At 31.0% G+C, this 23182-nt stretch overlaps 2 protein-coding genes across 2 annotated transcripts; one reads left to right on the top strand and one right to left on the bottom strand.

Annotated features, from left to right (window-relative positions):
- The first annotated feature begins 1333 nt into the window (after nucleotides 1-1333).
- LOC109807747 (P-loop containing nucleoside triphosphate hydrolases superfamily protein) lies at nucleotides 1334-8380 on the top strand. The gene is made up of 9 exons (XM_020370346.3): nucleotides 1334-1594; nucleotides 1763-1832; nucleotides 2507-2722; nucleotides 3453-3634; nucleotides 3777-3957; nucleotides 4038-4249; nucleotides 5855-5980; nucleotides 6072-6175; nucleotides 8086-8380. Exons 1-9 carry the CDS (start codon nucleotides 1543-1545, stop codon nucleotides 8245-8247), a joined length of 1305 nt encoding a protein of 434 aa, XP_020225935.1. The 5' UTR covers nucleotides 1334-1542; the 3' UTR covers nucleotides 8248-8380.
- A 269-nt stretch (nucleotides 8381-8649) lies between these two features.
- Nucleotides 8650-13327, bottom strand: LOC109807746 (GTP cyclohydrolase I). Its single transcript, XM_020370345.3, has 2 exons — nucleotides 12625-13327; nucleotides 8650-10457 (listed from the first exon to the last, which is right to left on the bottom strand). Exons 1-2 carry the CDS (start codon nucleotides 12833-12835, stop codon nucleotides 9274-9276), a joined length of 1395 nt encoding a protein of 464 aa, XP_020225934.1. The 5' UTR covers nucleotides 12836-13327; the 3' UTR covers nucleotides 8650-9273.
- Between the last annotated feature and the right edge of the window lie 9855 nt (nucleotides 13328-23182).

Below are 23182 nucleotides of genomic sequence, written 5' to 3'. Positions count from 1 at the left end.
TGTTGCAATAACTATGGTGACAAAGATAATGATGGAGATAACTACGATAATGACAACACATTAATTTTGTTTGTAAATTTAAACGTCTATTTTGATCTAGGAATTGAGATTGAACATTCTTATTCTCACTTAAGAGATTCATTCAATATTCTAAAATTATACAATTATTAACCTATTTAAGTTACATATATTATATTTCCCTAAAAAAAAAGTTACATATATTATAATTTTTTGTTCTAGTATCAAATGATATATATTTATTATTACTAAATAAATAAATTTATATATATTATTATTATCATCATAATATTATTGAAAATTTAATATCAATTGTAATATTATTATATTTATAGATAAATTAATAATTCTATAAATATAAATTAATATATATATATATATATATATATTAATATCCTTTTATAAAAATATAAATATATTAAATAAAATAAATTTAATTATAAATATCGATATATCATGTCATCATCACCATTACTCTATTAGCAAGCATGAATAAAAATTAATAAATTTTTAAAAGAAGAAATTAAAATTATACAATTATATTATTTAAGGGAATAAAATTATTCAACTAAACATTGAAAGATCTCGTAAAATATTTAACAAATTAAAATTATTTAATTAAAATTTAGAAACTAAAATCTCATAATTATAATACTTTTAAGAGACCAAAATTACATTTAAGCTTAAATTTTTGAAAGATGGTTTTATTTTAAAATATTTTTATTTATTATAAATCTTAATTACATAAAATAACTATCTGTCTTTAAAGTAGAGCCGTCAAAGTGGGTTGGGACCCGTGGGCCAACCTGGCCCACCTTGAAAACGGGCCTGACTGGGCAAAAAAAATTTAAAGTTTTATAATAGGTGGGTATATATCAACCCGGCCCACTTTGACCTGACCCACCCAGGCTGAACCCGTGGTGGGTCGGGTAGCCCACCAACCCACCAATTTTTTTTTGCAATAAAAATTTAAGTATGATTTATAATTAATTTTGTATGATGGGATATTGAAAATTTTTATTTTGGACTTTTATCATGATTTGTATTTAATTTTAGGCTAGTGGGCTGGCCCGTATAACCCACCAACCCGTGGTGGGCCAGGCTGGGCCAAATTTTTTTGAAAAAATTAAAAATAGACTAGGTTGGATTAGCTCATTTTTAAAGTAAGTCAAGATAAACTAACCTACATAGGCTGGATTGACCCGTTTTGACAGGTCTACTTTCAAGCTTATTTACTCAATTTTTTTGTAACAAAATTTGTAACAAACAACCACATATCTCTCAGCTCCCCAACAACACATCCCGCCCCAGACTCCAGATAATTGCGTTGCGGTTTTAAAAAAAAAAATCTAGGTTGTAATGTATATCTAAACAAAAAGTCAATTTTTAGTTTTATAAGTTAAGAATATATGGAAATGGTCCATTTTCGTAGACAAGAAGGTTCCTTCATTATTTTTTCTTAATTAGTTAGAAAGCGGAGTATGATGTAGTGATGGAAACATGTCTTCACTCCAAAACCATTGAATGAAAGAAACAACACAAGGCAGCATGGGTGGTGATTCCATTGTTTCTCATGGTATTTGGCTTTCTGGGTCTTTTTCAGTTTCCCTTCTCTTTCTCTTTTCCTCGTAAAAAAAAAAAAAAATTTCTTCTTTTTCATCATTTTTTTTTTGAAGGAATCATGAAAGTTTCCTTTTTTATTTATTTATTTATTTATCAAATTACCCCACTTCCCATTGCTCAGGTACAGATGAAGGTTTCTGTTTGGAGGAGAATTTTCCCTTGCTTTCTTCTCACGCACCACTTGCTGTCAGGTACTCTGATGATCGCAGGCTATTGTTCTTGTTTGAATTTTTGATTTTCATCAAAGTTTGTTCAGGTGCTTCTACAAACATGGTAAAAGATAGAAGGGTGAAAATACTAATATACTATGTAGTTTTGTTTCATTAAATTATAATGATGCCTAAAAAGTACTATATACTTGGTTATTTCGCTTTGCTTTTTAATATTTCTTCCGAAGGAAAAAGTCTGTAACTGTATGGAGGCAAATACATTTTGTGCAAATATTTTAAAAGTACATTATATTTACAGCGAAATCTCTTTATTTATCTATGTTGTCTACTTCTCTTTAAATTTATATATTTAAAATTTTCAAACAAATTTAGTGATTGGCCTTTTAATTTGCTAGAGCTTCTAAATTTAATGTGTAGCCCTTGTAAGCTGCTCAGAAAACATAATTAGTGTATCACTGAATGACTAAGAGTGGCATTGATAATATACATGTCATTTGGGTTTGGGCATTTAAGGGGAAATTTGCAAAACTTAACTTTTCATCTTGGTTTAGTTGGTGCACTGCATTTTTTATGGTTCTAGGGTTAAAGAAGTTTCCTTTACTTCTTTATTCATTTTTTGTCATCATTTGATTGACGTTAGTATACTTATTACCGACAGATACATGGTGATGATTTTGTGATCTCCATTTTTTCAGAGATAATCTGGACTTGCAGGATGAAGACAGCATGATGAAAGTGGGCAATGGGTTGGCTTGTAGCAAAATTGGTGGAGAAAATACACATTTCTCTTCTAGAGTTGATTTTGAAGTTAATGATAGGAGAAGGCTTAGCATGTATAAAGAAATCCTGCAATGTTGTGAATTGGAGATTCATAGCAATGATTTGAAAAGGGAAAAACAAAAAATCTTGAGGTGTTGATTTGAGCATAAGCTTTATCTGCTATAACCCATATGCATTTTGACATCAACTTTCCAGTTTGTGTTAAATTATTTTGAAATTCAACATTTAAACATCGAAGGTTTGTAGCATCCTCTTTAGAAATTTGATGTGACTACTTAATTTAAGAAAAGGATAAAAAGAGTCAAGGAATTGACAATCATGATTTAATTGGTACTTGTTTCAGAACTCCTTGAAAAAAGAATGTAGAACATCAGTCGAAAGCATCAACTTCAGATTGTTTGTCTTGTATCATGTAACATAAATTTAGCAACCACAATTCAGTCACTATGTGCAAATTTGTTTGAGCAATCTAGGGGCTGGTGTGGTTCGTAATTATTTCCAAATTAAAGAGAGTTGACTCATAATAACTGTGCTGTTAAAAAAAATAAAAAATTTAGAACAGTGTCATACATATCAGGCAATAGATATTTGTTAGTTTTTAACATGTAGTTTTATGTTTGTGCATGCAATTCCTGGAAACACTTGATGTTTTTCTTCTTAATGATGTATTTGATGAAAACTTGCGATCTTAAAGTATGTGATCGAAATTGATGTGCAGCTCTTTGTCAATTCAACTTTTAAGAGTTTGAGAGAGATTGACTGCACGCATAGTTGCTGATCATTATAAAAGTTATTGAAAGTGTGATATGGAACCTCAAAAGATTTAATATTGATTGTCTTATATTTTGGTTTTATTGACAGCTATAGGCCTGGAGCATGGATTGAGCAGGTTGGTGGCTTAAAGTCATGTGATTATGATATACCAAAGACAACGTGCCTCTTATTGGTTGGTCCAAGTGGTTCTGGGAAAAGTAGTCTGATAAATAGAATCTCAAAGGTGTTTGAGGATGACAAATTTGCACCGGTCAGAGCACAAGAATCATGTATAATTTTTGAACTTGTATTTAAATGTCAATTTGAAGAATGAAGCAATAATTTCATTTCACCATTGTATATATATCTCTGTACATCAGGATAAATCACTGCTTATTCACCTAAGAAATTTCCTATATCTTTTGATGCCAGATAATTCACTTATAGGGGATGGAACATACTTCCTGCAGGAATACATGATTCCAAGAGACTCAAATTCTATTTGTCTTTATGATACACGTAGTTTGTTAGATAACTCACATAAGGATGAGAATATTAGAATGCTGAAGAGGTGGATGACAAAAGGTGTTCACCATGGAGAGCTTCTTGTTAGGTTTGAATATTTAATATACTTAATTTCCAAGTTGACTCATATGTTAGTGTTTACATCAATTTCTTTGAATCACCTATCAGGAATACAGATAATCAGACATTGAGGCAAAGTTTGGAGGTTAAAGCTTACAAGAAAGGTTACTTTTCCAGTAAGACCAGGAAAGTTAATTTTGTAATATATGTTGTTAATGGTCTTTTGGTTCTGAAAGCATTGCAGAATGCTGGTGCTTTGGAGACAGAGTACGTTGAAACCATTGTTTCTACTTTCAATTGCCCATTCCTGTCATTTAAAGGTATTTTCAGGACTAGTTTCTATGTTTTCCATTTTATAAATTTTATAGTGTTGTGTTAGAGAATATCCGAAGAATATTCAAAAACATCTAGATTATATCTTAGGATAATTTAGAGTTCACCTGTGGGAGAGCAAGAAGTACAAAATTGGTAAAGACTATTGTTTTTCTGCACCTGTTACTTTTAGGTTAATAGGCATATTTCACTTAAAATCATATTTCACTTAAAAAAACTGTGTAAGTTGTACTTTTCTATCTCGCGGCTTGATCTGTTGTATATCTGACCTAAGCTTGGATCCTAATATCTACTTTGAAAGATGATTTCTAAGGCAATGTGATATGCTTATGAGTGCATTCAAATTAATAAATATTGCTGGTTGAGGAAATATAAACTTACCTAGCTTGCGCCAATGAATGTCCTACTAAACAAGAATGAAATTGCAAATTCAACATGTGTTGCAATTTCAGACATCTTAGTTCCATGTAAATTCGTTGTGAAAATTGTTGATGATCATATGGTGATAGTGTGTGAACTTATGTGTATGCGCTTTCTTAATTTCCTCTATTAGGTTTTATTTTATTTTTGAGATAAATATGATGCTATACTTCTAAAGTAAATTAAGTCTAGTCTGTATGATGCAACTACATGTTGATTCATTCAGAGTTTTGCATCATCCTCTGCTTCACACTGGAAATTTGATATGAAATACACATAATTTCACGTCTGTTTTTCTTTGAGGAATGTGAAAGAGGAAGTATTCACTACACTTATAACTGAATGCTTACATGGACAGAGACAGAATGTATGAAAATAGTGGGTGTTTGTCAAATTGTCACCTTGATAAAATGTGATGGGAGAGGAAGAGAGAGGTAGGTAGAATTGAATGTGAGTTGGGACCTTTATACTGGGAGGACACAGGACCCTTGTACATAGCCTTTACTTTTATTTCTTTCTTTTCATTTTCTTTCCTATGAGGGTTATACTCTATGTATAAGCTTTCTGTTATTGATATCAGTTTATATCAATAGCAGAGACAGAGAGTGAATTATGGTGTGAAAATAAATATAAAATTTTCAGCTCTAATTTCCAGTTTCTATCACATGGTAGACAATCATAGTATCATAAAACCTAGACAATTGTGAACAAAAACATTGTGATTACTTCTGATTTCCATCTAATCTACTCCAGGTGTTTACATGTTTGAGTCCTGTGAAATAGTGTCTGGAACTTGGAAGGCATACAATGTTTTTGTTTCTTGCCATTTACAATTAATAGTTCCTTTTAAATGAGCAATTCCAGTAGATATTCAAGAGTCACTTGTTGTACACGAGTTGCATTTTAAAATTTGTGCTTTGTATTGTCTGAACTTTTATGGAAGACTGATATCTTTGTCTGTACAATATATTTTGGGCTTTTCAAAATTCTCTTCAGTGCTGGTGTAGTATCTCTTGCATAATGTATTGTGTAAATTAAGGACTGCATACTATTTACTTTTTATGTTCATTGAAAATATTGTGCATATTTTTCCACCATTCATCTTATATACTCCATGAACCAAATTACTATTCTCTATAGTCAATCTGATAATTTATTTCTAATACCTGCAGATGACAAACCTGTACTTGTTTTCACTCATGGGGATCTCCTTTCTTTCTCTGATCGTGCACTTGTCCGTGCTCATTTGGGAAGTTTATTGGGAATTCCACCTAGCAAGCAAATTTTTGACATCCCAGGTACCCTTTCTAATATTATCACCTTGACACCTTTCCTTTCATCGAATATTGTCAATTAGTTCACAGAAATTTAACAATATCTTTTCTGCAGATTGCGATTGTCCAGCAACTGAGTCTGCAATAATTGGAATGCTACGATATAGTCTTGCACATGCCGACAGAAATTTTCCTCAGAAAAGCAAGGTTATGAATAAGGTATGTGTTATTTCCTCAAATTTATAGCTATTAGCAACAGGGTCATAATAAACTTATGAACTTTTATTTTTCTTTTCTCAACAATGTGGTTTTAATTATGTTACCATGTTTTCAGATCATATTTGAATTAAGCTAGCAAGTTTGGATATAATCCCTGTAGATGTTATAAATCATTATACTTTTGGAATTCCAAGTGTGTGCTACTAAGAATTTTTTACTCAAATAATACTATTTTAAAAAAATTTACCCAAATAACAACTGTGCAAAATTATTTTTCCAATTAGCACCATTTACTGTTCACGTTCAGAACGGGCCGTTCTGAAACCAGAACGGGCTGTTCCAGATTAAAAAATAACACATGGAGAAGGGATCAGAACGGGCCATTCCAAATTCAAAATTAAAACACAAAAAGTGAAACCAGAACGGGTCGTTCTGAATCCGGAACGGGCTGTTCTGGCCTACAGATTCAGACCTTTTTTTTTTTCAATTTTCATTTATCAAATACCAAAACTCAGAAACTACCATCAAGTGATTAAATTTATTGAATATTAACATTATAAATATAACTAAATAAATTTGTTAAAATTCATTACAACAATAAAAATCAATGGTGGCGGAAACTGAATTCATGATCAATATTTGGATATGTCTTCCTAGTGTGACTAGGGGTGTGACAATAGGAACAATTTTTTACACGATTATGTTGTTCTCTAATGTCCATCTCTGTTCTAATCCTGCTGGACTTTGGCCGACCCTTGAAAGTTCTCTTGAGTTCTGGATTTGGCCACAAAGTTGGAAGAAATGCAACATTCGAGAGAATTTTGACCTGCTGAGAGATTTATAGTAAGGCTAAATGAAATGTGGTATGATTGCGGCAAGTTCCAGAAAGTTCATATCCCTTGCTTGCATGACTCGTTGGGAGATTTACAATAAGGCTAAATGAAATATGGTATGATTGCAACAAGTTCCAAAAAGTTCATATCCCTTGCTCGCATGACCCGCTGGGAGATTTACAGTAAGACTAAATGTAATGTGGTGTGATTGCGGCAAGTTTCAGAAAGTTCATATTCCTTGCTCGCATGGTCACACTAGGAAGACATATCCAAATATTGGTCATGAATTCAGTTTCAGCCACCATTGATCTTTATTGTTGTATTGAATTTTAATAAGTTTATTTAGTTATATTTATAATGTTAATATTCAATAAATTTAATTATTTGATGTTAGTTTCTGAGTTTTGATATTTGATAAGTGAAAATTGAACAAAAAAATGTTATTTATAGGCCAGAACGGCCCATTCCGGATTCAGAACGGCTCGTTTTGGTTCTATTTTTTATGTGCTAATTTTGAATCCGGAACAGCCCGTTCTGATCCATTCGTCATGTGTTATTTTTTAATCTGGAACGGTCCGTTCTGGTTTTAGAACGGACGGTCCGTTCTGAATGTGAACAGTAAATGGTGCTAGTTGAGGAAATAAATTTGTACAGTTGTTATTTGGGTTTTTTTTTTTTTAAAATAGTATTATTTGAGTAAAAAACTCGTGTTTCTTGTGATTTATAATGATTTGTGGTCTCTTTATTCTTTATTTATCAGGGTGTTATTACACATTACTTAAACTAGAAAACAAATGCTTTTTTATTTTTTAGGTTTCTAGATATTAAATGCTTTTACTTTTTTTTTTAATAGTTTCAAATTTTTATTTCTCAAGTTGTCCTAAGGGCTTTGTGTCTTAAGGGCAGACATTAGCAAAATCCTATTTACTATTCTGAAATAACTGAGTACAGTAGACAATAGGAATTTGCTGGTGGTTTGCCAATTTTCCATCATTCTTGCACATTACGTTGTTAATATTTTCTGTCTGCCAATTACAAAAGAATTCTATTAAGTGTGTTAACTGATGGTGCTTGCAGGTTCATAAAATATCTCTATCACTGTGCATGATTTTTCTGATTCTAGGAATAGGAGTCGCAATGGACTTGGCACAAAATAGAAAAGCTCATGTTGCACGTCTAAAACTGAAAGCTCCGAGGAGCAACCCAATAGAGTGGCATAAAATTCGGCACATATGGTAGCTATAAATATTATTGATATGGCTATGTATATAATGGTTATGTAATTGAAGCTTGGTGAAAAGACTTGTAATTTAGAAGTGATTGGTGATCAATTGATTTTGTTCTTGGTAATGGTTATTTCATTTCATGATAACATGCGGTTGAAATTTAAAGCAGAACAATCCTTTTAGAAAAGTAAGGCGTCGTTCGAATTGAGTCTTGTTAATGAACAAATCGGAAAAATCGAGTGAAATCAATCCTCGACTGCTTTTACACCGTTGAACCCATTTCTATTTTTGTTGTTTTGTAAAATTGTTTAATTTTTTTTTACTAAATCAGAGATCGAATTTTAGTTGAAATCACTCATGTTAATGAATTTTGTGAATTTATTTATTCTTTAAATTGCTTTGCACTCGTACACAATAAAAATAACAATTCAACTCTTATTTTAAATTGATGAAGGTTGCTTAAGTAGTATTACATTAATGAAATAACTGTTGAGCATTGGGAGGACTTTACTTGCATCCCAACAATAACAGTTGCTTCATTGCTTGAGTTCAATCCGTGTAGAACAATCCTAATACTCACCCCTTGTTACTTGAACAACTTGATATACTTGCTGAGGAATCAATAGGATCTCCATTCCGCCAATAGAATACCTAACCAAGCACTATAGCCTTTAGCATGTAAAACAAGTGGTACGCTGAGTCTTCATACAAAGTAATAAGAATTTATAACATGTATTCTGACTTTAACATCAAGAATAACTTTCAGGGTAGACTAACATCATTAAAATTCTAGGAGCAGTCTGCCAGTATGTAAATCTGGACGAATCCAAGCCAAATTTCTTAGGGATTTGTTGTAATGATCATGTAAAAGACTCGAGAAGACACAGATAACGATGTGACTATCAATCATGACACAGTTTCTGACTCTATATATGTTACTGAAACAATTTGAGTAACTGAAACTTTGCAGGTCTGAAATTTCAAAGTGCAAAATGATCTTAACTAGTGCTAAATTATTTCATGTGAGCTAAAACAAGAGTCATTGCTCCCCAGATGATGTAGGACTAGGAATACTCTGCAAGAATGAAGCCCTTGCAGTAGGATCGGTTGAAAAACGTCCTAACACAGCAATAGTAGCTGTACTACTTCCAAACTTCTCAATTCCCCTAGAAATCATACATGTGTGGCTTGCCTCTACAACTACTATCACATCTCCACCTAACAGTGGGGAAATGGTTTCAGCTATCTGCCTGGTAAGCCTTTCCTGAACTTGGAGCTTGAAACCATAAAAATGTACTATTGATTGTAGAAGTGATTTTCCGATAGGATTGAATCCGTCAGACATGAGGTATCCTATGTGAACAACACCATGAAATGGAAGCAAATGATGCTCACATTGTGACCAAAATGGTATGTTCAGCTCAGAGGATATTTTTTTGTTGTTGAAGTTAACCTCCTCATTGACACTTCCACCACAAAGAAAACCATTCAGCTTCATATCAAAGTTACTGTTTTGAAAGTTCATCAACCATTTCACAAATCTACTGGGAGTCCCTATGAGCTCCTCCCTCAAAGGATCTTCTCCCAAAGATTCAATAATTGAAGCTACTGCAGTGATCATTACAGGATTGACTGGTCCAAATTTGGAGGAAACTTTGGAAGAAAGAGAGGACTGGGAAGGACACCAGCATGGATCAGATGGTCCTCTAAAATGAATTTTATCCATATTGATGCCTCTAAATTTAAGAAGACTAAAGAAATCAGCCCATACACCAGCAGTTTTGTTCTCAAAAACCCCAGAACCTGAGGAAACAAGTACCTTCATCCATCCTTGGTGCTTTGTGTCAAGAAAGACCGATTCAATGTCTGGAAAGTGGATGTGTGTACATTGAAGTATGATAGCAACACCTGCTGGCTTTATTCCCTGATGCAAAGCAGAACAAACCTCATCTGCCAGACGCTGAGGCTCTTGAAGCCGTTTTGCAAATACATCAGCCACACGAGAGAGCTTGCTTAAACCAACAACTCTTTCACCAGAGGGGACATAGCCCACGTGGCACTTGACTTGGAATGGAAGCAAGCAGGACTCACAATAGGAAAACAAGTCAAGATCTCGAACAATCACAAGTCCACCTGCTCCACCTGCATGACCAACTCTATTTTCTAGTCCAGCTTCAGGGAATAAAGCACCTTGAACTATGTCCTTCACCTTTTGTCTGTAACCTGGAAGAAAATAGATATCCTTATGATTGGTAATAATATCATTCAAGAAAATATGATAATTTTTAATTTAATACAATGCTAAAGGAACATACTCATGTGAGAAATTATGGAGAAGGGTAGAGCTTATAAATCAATGAAGCAAAAAATGGACGAAGGAATACACTTTATTTACAGCAAGTGCATTAAGGTCGCAGAACTTCATTATGGAATAGAATCATTGTTCTTGGTGATTATGAAATTTAGAAAAAAAATTGAAGTTGGATGTTAAAACCTTCCCTCTATCCTATGCATACTTAGACAACTGTAATATGCAATGTCGGTATATAATAAAGCCCACAGCAGCACCAGAAAAGAAGAAATGCAAAAGATGAGCACAAGAGAGAAACAGAAAATGCACTTAGCAACTGCATCCATGGGATTGAAGATACCTTTTCGACCAGATATCAGTCCCTCTTAAAAACACATAATCAAATAAATAGTTTCCATGAAAAACATTCTTAAACCAGTACTTGGTGCATCACATAATTCATGGATTAAATAAATGATTTTCCCTTTGGTAATTGTACCTTAAGAAAAAGAAGAATGACCAAAAGCATTCTACTTTCAAGCTTGAAAATGATAATTTACATAATAATGGAGACCAAACCAAGGCCATGGCATTCACAGAAGCACATGAACCAAAAAAAGGCACGCAATAGAGCTGAAATGAAATTAACAAAGAGGACAAAATGAACTCAAGTAAATAAAAAACTTGACAAAGAACAGCATGTCAAATGCTCTGTTGCAGAGAAGAGACTGGCTTAACTGCAACATGTCAACATTTTTCAACAAACTATTTATTGTCCCTCTCCAAAAGCTGTTGGAATTGCCTAACCATGTGTCATGCAAGAAATGCTTAAGGAAGATAATGAAAAAGCAATAATCAATATCTTCTCCATGATAAGTAGCTGAGTGAGGATCCCGGGAGATCAAACAAGTTCATTACAATAGACAGAATATCCTTTATGGTTAACCACTTGAGCTTGTCTGAAACAAGATGTAGACCAACTGAAATAATTGACTGTCTGGGACTTGGTCATGCAGTTGTTCGTATCAACAGTCAAAAAAATTAAGAAATTAAAAGTTCACCATGGTTTTCTATAAAATGGCAATATTAAGCTGGAAGCTGACAAGATGAATTAATACTCAGCACTCAATACCTATGTCTATCCCTTTCACCAGCAGGACAATCCTACTAACTAGGAAAGAACAGATAGTGTTCTTTAAGAACTAAAAAGTAATTCAGAATGCAGAAGCCTTAAGATATATAACAAACACTACCTCTCATCCTATATACAAAACCCTTTTAAGGAATTAAGGAATTTAGTTAGTGGAATTTGTATTATTTTTCTAGAACTACCCTTAAGCTATTGGAATGTCATTCCCTTAATCTTGTTCCACCTAATGAAATAATACATCTCTACTCGAGGAATATTTTGTAAACGAAATAATTACTACACTACAGTAGAAAATTTGGAGGAAGTTTTATAAAAAGGACTAGGACAAATTTTCCAATGTTCTCTTAAGAAATACCAAATGTGGTAGTCATAAATAATAAAAGACAAATGAATATCCTTACCTGTAACCAACTTTTTCTCTAACCATTTTCCAAGGAAAAAGACAGTCAAAACACAAAAATAATCCTCCGTATATGCTCACTCATGTTAACTTTCAGTTGGGAGGCTTTCAAAAAGTAAAACTGAAAGGTCTCTTGTTCGGTTTTTCAGTTGAATCTGATTCTAAACTGAGCTTTAAGTCAATTTTTTTTCCTTGAAACTCAGTTTGAAACCGAAGATAATTGATAGTTTTTTATTTTTATTTATTTTTTTGCAACCTTAGTTTTCAAAATAAAGTTCATTCAAACACAAGTTTGCAAACGTTAATCCAAACATACACTGACATGAACAGTAGAATGGCCTTAGATCCATTCATCCAAGTTTCCATATCAGGCCACAAAATATTATACATCCAATTACTAACAAATCACTGCAAAGGTCAAAAGTTACAACACTTAACAGTCACCACCATTCAAATTGTACAGATTGTTCAGCAAATTAAGCAAAAGAATATAAAAATAAAAATACAACTTTTTTTATAACAAAGAAAATTGAGGGGGAAAGCAAGTCACCTTTAGTTCCTTCACGAAGGGCCTTGGCAACACGAAGTGGTGTCTTTCTAAGACCCTCCCTGTTTACATCTTCCCCTAGACCCTCCAACAAAACCTTCACAGCATCTTCAATGACACCACCACCTTCATTCCCCAAACCCACTTCACCACGACCAACACTCACTCCATTTTCAATCTCAACAGCGAAACGCCCATCATCCAAACACCCCATTGAAACAATAAACAACAAGAAAATTCACAACCTTCTCAACACCCCAAAAGCCAAACTTGTGACAAAAAGTGTTCAACTTTTCACAACAAATCTAAATCTTCAAAAACCCATTTGACAAGTTTCAATAATGGGTTCGGCAGGGTGACAAACACCCCGAAACAAACTACGTGTCGAACAGAAGGACGAGCTAGATCTCAATAAACGACACAAGAGTTGATGAATCACAAATCACAAATCACAAATCGTTATAAAGGAAGAAGAAGGGCATGCAAAAGGGTGGTGGCAGAGATCGGTGTCAGAAGATGACATACATGATATTGATAACCAACAACCAATAAATAATACAAGTGGGGTAATAATAAGAATGAATGATTATATATATATATATATTAAAATAAATAAAAGAGAGGCTAAGAAAAAAGGAAAGAAAAAATTATTAGGGGATGATGAGTTTGGTGCTGAATGTGGATGGTTTTGGTTGGTGGCTAATTGCTATAACTCAGAAATGCGTAGGAAGTGGGAATTTTGGATGGTCTTGACATATATAGAAATTATTTTAACATTCACACTCTACTTTTTTATCTTCACTGTTATAAGTAGAAAGAAAAATCATATATTAAAAAGTAAATATTTTAAAAAGAATAATGCGATAAAATAATAAATTTATTTATTTATTAAAAAATATATTCTTTTTAATAATAAAAAAAGTTATAAGGTCTCAATTAATTTTTATAAGACAAGTAATCATATTTTTTAATTTTAAAAATTAATAATATTTAAATTTAATGCCGATATAATTTATGATCATTTGTTTTAATTTTTAACTAGATATAATTATTTACTTATTTATAATAAAATTAATATTTTACATAACAATAATTAATAATTAAATGACAATATAGAATTATTTTATACTTTATATAATTAAAATTATTTGCATCACCTATTTTTTCATAAAAGTATTAAATTTTTAAAAGTATTTCCCAAATTTTATCCGCTACCCTCGAAGATTAAAACAACACACAAGACACTAATTTGAGTAATTTCTATTCACGGTGAAGCTACCTTTAAAGTGAGACTCCCTTGTCCATAAGTAGGGATGGCAACGGGACGGGACGAGTATGAGTTTTATGATACTCGTTCTCGTCCTAGTGAGTCAAATTTATTCTCATCTCCGTTCCCGTATCTGTCGAGTATGTGATTTTTATTCTCATCTCCGTTTCCGTTGGGTATTGCGTATACCCGTACCTGTACTCGTCAAATTTTTTATTTTTTATTTTTTGTAAAAAAATAATATTTTTAAATTATTTTTTATTATATTATAATTATAATTAAGTTATTTTTTTATTCCATATTATAATAAATAATTACACATAAAAAAATATTAAATTTTTTAATATAATTAAATTAAAAATAAGTATTAAATTAAAAATGGAAACGGGACGGGTACGGGTACGGAACGGGTAAGTAGATGCTCGTACCCGTACCCGTACCCAATTTAATATATCGAATTTTACCCGTACCCGTACCTGTACTCAGTCAAACCGGATATTTCCTGTCAAAGTCAGGATGAGTTCGGATATCAACGGTTACGGATATATTATAAGACACATGGTTTTGGTTATGGCTGTGGTGTTCAGACGCAACTTCAGAGCGAGAGGTGTCTTAAAAGAATATGCGTATTAGGTTTGTTTGAACTTTCAACTCTTCTCTTCCCTTCCAATTTTGTAAGATAGAAACAAAAGTACATGTTAAAGTTGAAATGAAATACATGCATAGTACAGAACAAATTGTCCATTCAACCACATGTGGGCCAGTGGTGGGAATTATGATTAAAAAAATACAAGTTTTATATTCTTAATCAATTTCGGACTGCATGTGTGATGCATATTTCCAACGATTTGCCAATAGCACAAGAGTCATCCATATCAATCTCTATTAATTACAAACTTCAAAAGATACCAAGTACAGGATGGCACCCAGCAGCAACCATCCCACATGCTTGATGTTGCATACCTAGAAAGCACCCATAGCTCTCTGGACAACTCATACCCAACGTGATTCATCTCACACTTAACAAAATCACCACAGAGAGCTTCTTGGAGCTCTCGCACCTGACGAGGACCATTCCGCACCTAAATGAACGACACAAAGAGCACAATTTTTCTCTCAGCCACCCAACATTTGCAGAAAATGCAAATTCCACACCTCATGTATCAATTGCCAACTTTGCAATTCCAATTAGTAAAAACACTCCAAAGGTCAAGTTACACTTCTAAAAGACACAAATTACATATATTTACATGCTCGTACCAACTTTTCAAACAATCACCAAAAATGTATTTCCTTAGAATTCCCACAAGAATCCATCGGAAACCTAAGGTTCACAAGATTAGTTTGATATATGAAATTAAGCATACATATACATCAATAACTTCAATTATAGCTATGGTGAATAACATGGAAGATAAAAATACAATACAAAACATAATTTAGGATTTCCCTTCATACGACGCATATAACAAAGAATAGATTGGGAGTCAATATCATTACCCAACAATTATCTCACTTTCAGAACGAGATTTCTTACTTTTCTTACATTGGTGAACAATTAGTCAAAGGGTACAAATCTCTAAAGTGATCTCTAACTATCTTTGGTTTTTCTCCAAGTTCTTCAACACACAGGCGTAAAAATGAAATAAGAAGCATAAGAATGAAAGAATTGTCATAACCTTCTTAAAGTATCAAATGAACGGATAATTATAATCATTTTATACGTTCATTTGAATTAATGACATGAAATATCAAATAATTTTTAAATTTTTTAAAAATTTACAAATTTAATCTACGTATTGAAAATTTTAAATTAAATAGTCGAATCATTAAAATCTAATATAAAATATGAGTTATTAAATGTTTAAGTAAATTTATCTAAAAAATAAACAGATCGTATATAAATATATATATATATATATATATATATATATATATATATTATTGTACTTAAATAACTACGATAAATTATAATTATAATATTTAAAAAATTATAGATAAAAAAATAGAGAAATTTAAATTAAATAACCAAAACAAAGTTTGAGCGTAAAGCATTGATATCATTATATGTACTCTTATATTAAAATACGCAGTTATGACGGTTGCCCAGATCTAGAGGTCGAATTGGATGCTTCAAGGAACTAAGATTCTTATTAATCAAAGTACGTTGATTCCTTTTAGTTATTTATTTATTTATTTTATTAAGAAAGCATCTTATCAATGTTCCCAAGGAAACAAACGGGATATACCATGAGATTTCTGAGGATTGAAAAATGCTAGATCCTTGATTGATCTGAATCCTTAAAAAATTAATTTAAACTATAAAATATTAAATTAAATAATTATTTTATAATAAATTTATTTAAAAGTGTGAATATTTTAAAATTTTGGAGGCTGTTTGGTTTTTAGAGGATCTAGCATTTTTCAATGTTAAATGGGTAGATGGCAGCCCGATTCAGGGACGGTCCTAGTACTCCATGACAGGGGAGCTCATATGTTTTCTAATTTAGGTTAAATTATATATTTTATCTTTTTATTTTTTTTTGTAATTTTGATTTTTTTTTATTTTAAAATAAAGATACTTAGTTATCTTATTTTTATAAAATATAAAATTTTCGTTTTTTTTTATCAATTTAATATTTATTAATCATTAAATTTTCACATTATATTTAGTGACATGATATACATGAATAAAAATAAAAAATAAAAAATCTTTGTTTATATTTATTTTTGTGAGTGATTCATATTTATTTGAATAATAAAAATATTCTTTGTATTTTTTTTTCAATTTTTTTATATTTAAATGTCATGTTATTAAATATTATATCATTTAAATATGAGCAAGTGTTAAAATTTAGTGATTAGTAAATATTAATTTGATGGAATGACCGAAATTTCATATTTTTAAAATTAGAGAAACTAAATATTTCTATTTTAAAATAAAAATACTAATTGTGGATTGATGAAAATAAAAGGACAAAGAGTGTAATTTAACTTTTTTTATTAATAGATTTAAGTAAATATTAAATTACAATTATTATACTTAAACATTTAATTAAAAAATTATCATTTGTTTTGTTTTTAAGTTTATTGTTTTTCCTATTTACATAACTAAAAGAAATATATCAATTATAACAACTAAAAACAAAAAAGTCAATCTCAAACAAATTAAAATATCAATTGAAAAAAAATAGTAAAATATTTTTAATAACTATATATTTATTATTATTATTATATAATCATAATATATTTATTATAAAATATATTATTTTATCATAGTTTTTAAGACATATTGGATTAAGCCTAAAAAGGTTTGTAGAAACAATACTTATAACTTGTGATAAGTTATAGTGGAACTTAATCATATATCAAGATTTTGACATAGTCTCAAGATTTGTGAGACCCTTCTACCCCATATATTATTTAATAAATATTTTTAATATAGTAAAATTAAAATTTTAAAATAAGTTATAAAATAATTATTTATTACTTTATAGTAAAAGGGTTCACATCTCCTTAAACAAAACATTTGAATAAATAAAACCAAACGATTATATAAATTCAAAAATTGGGCACAACTCGCCAGTTTGCACAAACTTCTAATATAAAATAGGAATTCATCACACTAAAATTGACTCCAACTATCACTAAAAATAGTAAACTCTCAATTTCAATATCACACTATTAAAGCAGTCCCAATGTTATTGAAGCATTAAGTTTTGCCTCCATCAAATTCCTCTTTATGTACTTTATTTAAGCATGCAATTGGCAATCAACCTAAACACACACACACAAAACAATACCTAGGGAGTGAAAATACATCTTATTCATGTCCACCATATATAAGGTATAAGATATCACAAACATACGAACATCATACATAAGCATTTGCGTTTATCCATCATTAAAACGACATATATCTCAATTATGTCAAATTATATTGAAACTCATTCCAACAACCCAAAAAATCACAATTAATGTACATACACTTATGCAATGAATGCATATAATTTTACATGCACATGGTACAAAATTTCCTCATCATCTTCGATTCATAATATCCTAGAAGCCATGGAAAGAGATCACCTCCTTTCGATGTAGAGATCACCTCCTTACAATGGTTCCCTCAAACTATCCTCAGCCAAGGGACGTCTATCAAGGTGCGCTATCGAAGTGTCACAGTTGGTCATGGTTGCCTCTTACCACTTACAAGAGGTTCCCCATCATAACACCTCCAAGATCTAGATATATGACCTTTGAATCTTACTTGGATAGACTTACACTATCTTGACAAAAAAACATACATGAACTCTACCAAACATACCACATCATCACATACATGCAATGACCATCAATATTAGTTATCAGTTTGCAACACTGTACTTATCCACCACATCTCATCACATTACTCATAGTGACCCATTATATCATCCATTTATATAATTTCTCATACAACAATATTCATACCAATTCATTATTCATACTCAAAATGATATATCACTCACTTAACCTCTTATGCATCATGCCTTGTGTGGATACTCTCTTGCCCAACGTTGAGAAGTTAGGGACCCCTTTAGAACCAACTTGCCCAATGTGATCAGGGTCATGCTTGGTATTCCACTCCCTTATGGCAAACGGTGGCAAATAAGTCACCTCTCTCCCGGTGCTGGGAAGTTAGAGATCTCACTATCATCCTTGCACTCAGAATGACCCATTTCACCCCCTAAGCTAAGAACTAGGCATCCGCGTTCGACACTATGAAGGTATGCCTAACACTGTTGCAGGTTTTGCACTTCGCACGAGAGTTTCACTATCCATTCTCCCCAAACTCATCCATACACATCCATTTGGCTCAATTTACAATCCAATTGGTTAAACAATAACTCACTTTTACATCATCAAATCATAAAATAAAAAAATCCAATCAAGTTAAAATCCCAAATTCATGTGTATAGTAATCCTAACCCATAAAACACATCTATTCATCATTACATTAATTCAATCAGAGTTTAGTACACAAATTTAAGGAATATAACAGGAATCAATTACTAATCACATTTATACATATTTATACAAATTTAACACAACAATAAAAGAGACTTAGGGATCGTCTTTCTACTCTTATCCCTCACATATACCCATGGGAACGATAATTTCACTCCCTCCTTACCTTGAGTGATGATTTATGTAGTAACACACATTTCTTGTAGCTCCAATCGCTACTCTACACTTTCTTCAATAGCCTCTTTTAGGTTCCTCTATACAGGTGCTTTTAGAGTTTCAAAAGATGTGGTAGAAGACTTAACCCCTTTGTTTTTATTTTGATAAGCCTTATGGTTGGACTTAGAGTCCAACCCAATACTATCCAATTTTGACCCCACTTATTTTATTTAAATTAAATAAACACTTCTTTATATTAAACTTAATTATTCTAAAATTATTAAATATTTATTTATTTTAAAAAGTGAAATGTTACATGGTTAAGAGGAATAAATATAAAACTATTATGTTAGTTTCTATCTTTTTTTTATCTTGACTAAATAATATTGTTTTAAAATCTAATATCTTTTAAAAAAAATTCAAGAGATAAAGACTTATTAACCATCTATAGTTTAAAACAATTTTAAAATATCTTTTTAGATCATTTTTGTTTGATGCATCAGATGAAGCTTTTCTTATTGAAATATTTATTAAAAAAATTAAAATACAATTCAACCTCTTTTATTATATTTTCTTGTGCTTTATATTTTATTACTAGAGGTCGGTCTCTAAGGTTTAAGCACTTTAACAAGTGATAGAGGGAAAAATTAGCACAAATCTCGAAAGATAATATATTCTAGAAAGAACCTCCTTATCAAGGTCTCCAATCTTCAATGGAGAAGACTATGATTACTAGAGAGACAAGATGAAGATGTATATCAAGTCCACCTACTATAACATTTGGAGGATCATCACACATGGAAACCTAGCTATTACAATGCTTGAACATGAATACAACCAAGATGACCACAACATGCTCCAATTAATTATCAATGTAAGGAATATTGAAGGTATGTTTGACACACACAAGGTACAAGGCAAATAGAATAGTACTTGACAAATAGTTGAGTCTCAACACAACTTTTTGTATTGTATGTTGTTTAGTAACCATATAGACAACACAAAACATTTTATACTATGTTTTTTCTATAGGCTTAAGTACTAGACACAAAATAAGTAAAATTTCTTAAATTATCCTTTTAGCTATATCATTTTATATGATTTAGCAATTCTTTAAGAAACTTCAAATCTTAAATACTTCACTTTGCTTCTTTTTTTAGGAAAAAAAAAACCTTTGTTTTTCATCATTTCAGGAATTTCCAAATCTAATTTTCCCAATTTCAATAGTCTATAAAGAATTGACAACCATAATTATTCTATGGAAAAAAAATCCTTTTTCATTAGTTTGTTGACACCTTATTACCTAATCATAATTTCGTGTATGAATGAATGAAAATTGTCATTTCTCTCATTTAGTTACAAAATCAAAGCCAATTTCTCAAGTATCCTTTTTTTTTTTTTTCCGATCTTGATTGCCACCAACAACTCATCCACCAAAAGGCACACCAAATTTTATAATTTTTTAAAACTCATGTGAGGCACATCAACTAATTTACTAAAATAAATGATAATCCTATTAATTTTATAAAATCCATTGAAGAAGCATATCACTTATGTTGCAACACTTATGAAATTTTTACATACCTTTAACAACTCGTGAGAACGTCTTTGGAATGTGAAAAGCGCAATAGAAGTTTGAAATAATTGAGGTGAGAGCAAGGAAATAGCATGTGAGGGAGGCAATTGATAGAAGGAAAATTTAAAGAGAAACAATATAGTGGAAGTGAGAAATGTGCATAAGAGTCAGAAAGAGAGAGAGATAGATAAAGAGAGTATGATGAGGATATTTTTGACATTCGTATTGTGAATGAGTGAGTTATAAGTTTTTATCCTTTTTAAGTCCCTCATTTTTATCTTATTTTTTCCCATTACTAATTTTAAAATCAAACATGTAAAAAATAGTTTTATATTTTCCTATCCCTTTACTTTTAGCAAATGAAATGCACTCTAATACTTGTTCTTTGTCCAAATTTGCATATAACAAGTTTTGCAAGTACAAAATTGTAAAAGAAATGTGACATACTTTATGCATCACATGTAAAGGAACTGAGGACATGCAACTGAGAAGAGTTGTAACGTTACAAAGACACTACAAAATGTTCATTCTGAATGACAATGAGACGATTGATGAAATATTTGAAAGATTTCAAACAATCATTAATGATCTACAAAGTCTTGGGGTTGAGTTCACTAAAGTCCAAAACAATCTCAAGATCTTGGAAAACTTCCCATGGTGTGGGAACCAAAGGCCACCAATATAATTGAATCAAAACATGAAAACTCTAACACTATATGAACTTCTTAGAGCTTTACAAGTCCATCAAGTACATCCATTCAAATGAGGTAAGATTAAGAGAAAGAAAAATGATCTGATGACTTTTAAATTTGGTGAGTCAAGCTAGATGAGAATTAAAAAGGCTGGGGAGAAGATTAGAGGTAAAAATCTTTGAGTTTAGTTTGATGAGTAAGAGAGATCAAACTAAAGCAGTATTGAATTATTAGATGATGAGATCTCTCCCATGACAAAAAATCTTGAATAAATGTTTAAATAGATAGGAAGATTTAAGCATTATTCAAGGTTAAAGGACAAATTTAGGAAGCAAACTAAAAGCAAAAGTTGTTAGATCATTTGCTTTTAATGTCATAAATTAGGGCATATGAAAGTGTAAAGAAAAGAAAGACACTAAAAGGAGGTTAAATTGTATCAATTGAAAAACTAAACACTTTTTGAAATAATGAAGTAGTAATGTGATTGTAAGAGTGCAAATGAAGAGAGAATAATAGAGAACAAAAAGTTTGTATACTGGTTTGTCTCAACCACCAAGACTACATCTAGTTTTTGATCAACCTGATTAAGTTCTACTATCTTTCATAAAGATATAAGTATTCTTTCATAAGTCATTTATTGCTCAATCTAAGTATTCTTTGTCTTGTATCTTTAAACAATTACCCAAGTATTCTAAATAACAAAACCTCTATAGGCTTTAACAAGCAAGTATTCTGAACAACAAAACCTTCATAGGCTTCAACAAGCAGGTATTTTTTTACAACAAAGCCTCTCCAGGATTTAACAACCAAGTATTATTTACAATAAAGTCTCTTCAATCTTAAAGTAATGACACAAAGTTAAAGCTAAAAAATCACTTGTTGTTTTGTCTTACTTTCAAGACATGATACAAAAAAATTAAGTACATAGATTTTACAAAAAGAATGAATAAAATTTTACAATGGTTGTTTTGTTCTTCTTTTTCAATTCTTCAAGTTTTTTATATAAGTGTTTCAAGAAGATGATCGTTATAAAACCTTAAGATTCTATCATAGGGCTTCTTCGTCTATCATTGTCTTCCTTCCTTGTAAAGGAAAGTTCCAGTTGGTGCATTAATTGAGAGCATTAAATGCATTTCATCAAATTGTGTGACAGTCACTTTTAAGGTATGAAATGGAAGGAACTGTTTTGTGTGATAGTCAAAAATGACTTTATATGAGACTTCACACACTTTGAAGGATTTGCTTTTCCATTCTCTGACAAAAAGCATGTTGTCGTTCCTTTTTTAAATGCAAGTACCAAAGAAGTTTTATTCCTTCAATTTTTTAAGGAATAACATAGACAAAGATGATTTAGTTATCATACATCATAAATGATATATATTAAATGTATTCATCTTATATAGACGATGTAATTCATTTAAAAGATTACATATCTTCATAACTAATCATTTATTTGAATTTGTATTACTATGTAATATGAAAGATCATTTCCTTAACAAACGCGTCTAAGTTTTTTTAACATTAAAACTAATGCTTTCAGAAATCTAAGATTATCTTTTGATCTAAAAGAAATTTGAATGTCTAAAGTTAAGAAAAGGAAGAATACCAAGAAGAAAATAAGAAAAAAACTTCTTAGCCATTTGGGAAGACCTTGATAGTAATAACAACAACTCAAATTATGAAAAGGTTATCATTTATTTGATGGTTGACATAAACAAAACTAATTCTAATGTACATTAATAAAAAAATCAACCTCATTTTAGTTTGTTTGATACCTTTGAGTTTTCTTAAGATGATAAAAAAGATGTCATATGACATTTCTAGCAAATTGTCACATGTTCTATTTTGACTGTAAGAAATATAAAT

This window comes from Cajanus cajan, chromosome 4 (genome assembly GCF_000230855.2).
Source record: "Cajanus cajan strain Asha chromosome 4, NIPB_CcT2T_4, whole genome shotgun sequence".
Taxonomy (NCBI): Eukaryota; Viridiplantae; Streptophyta; class Magnoliopsida; order Fabales; family Fabaceae; genus Cajanus; species Cajanus cajan.
Note: the sequence above shows the minus strand (reverse complement) of the source record. Positions and strands in the feature narration are given on the sequence as shown.

What these genes read in the sequence shown, in the direction of transcription:
- LOC109807747 (XM_020370346.3), top strand. Translation starts at nt 1,543, where the DNA reads ATGAAAGAAACAACACAAGGCAGCATGGGTGGTGATTCCATTGTTTCT. An exon ending in CATGGAGAGCTTCTTGTTAG is followed by an intron (nt 3,958 to 4,037) that starts GTTTGAATATTT and finishes ATCACCTATCAG; the next exon opens with GAATACAGATAATCAGACAT. An exon ending in AAAGCAAGGTTATGAATAAG is followed by an intron (nt 6,176 to 8,085) that starts GTATGTGTTATT and finishes TGGTGCTTGCAG; the next exon opens with GTTCATAAAATATCTCTATC.
- LOC109807746 (XM_020370345.3), bottom strand. Translation starts at nt 12,835, where the DNA reads ATGGGGTGTTTGGATGATGGGCGTTTCGCTGTTGAGATTGAAAATGGA. An exon ending in CCTTCGTGAAGGAACTAAAG is followed by an intron (nt 10,458 to 12,624) that starts GTGACTTGCTTT and finishes ATTTTCTTCCAG; the next exon opens with GTTACAGACAAAAGGTGAAG.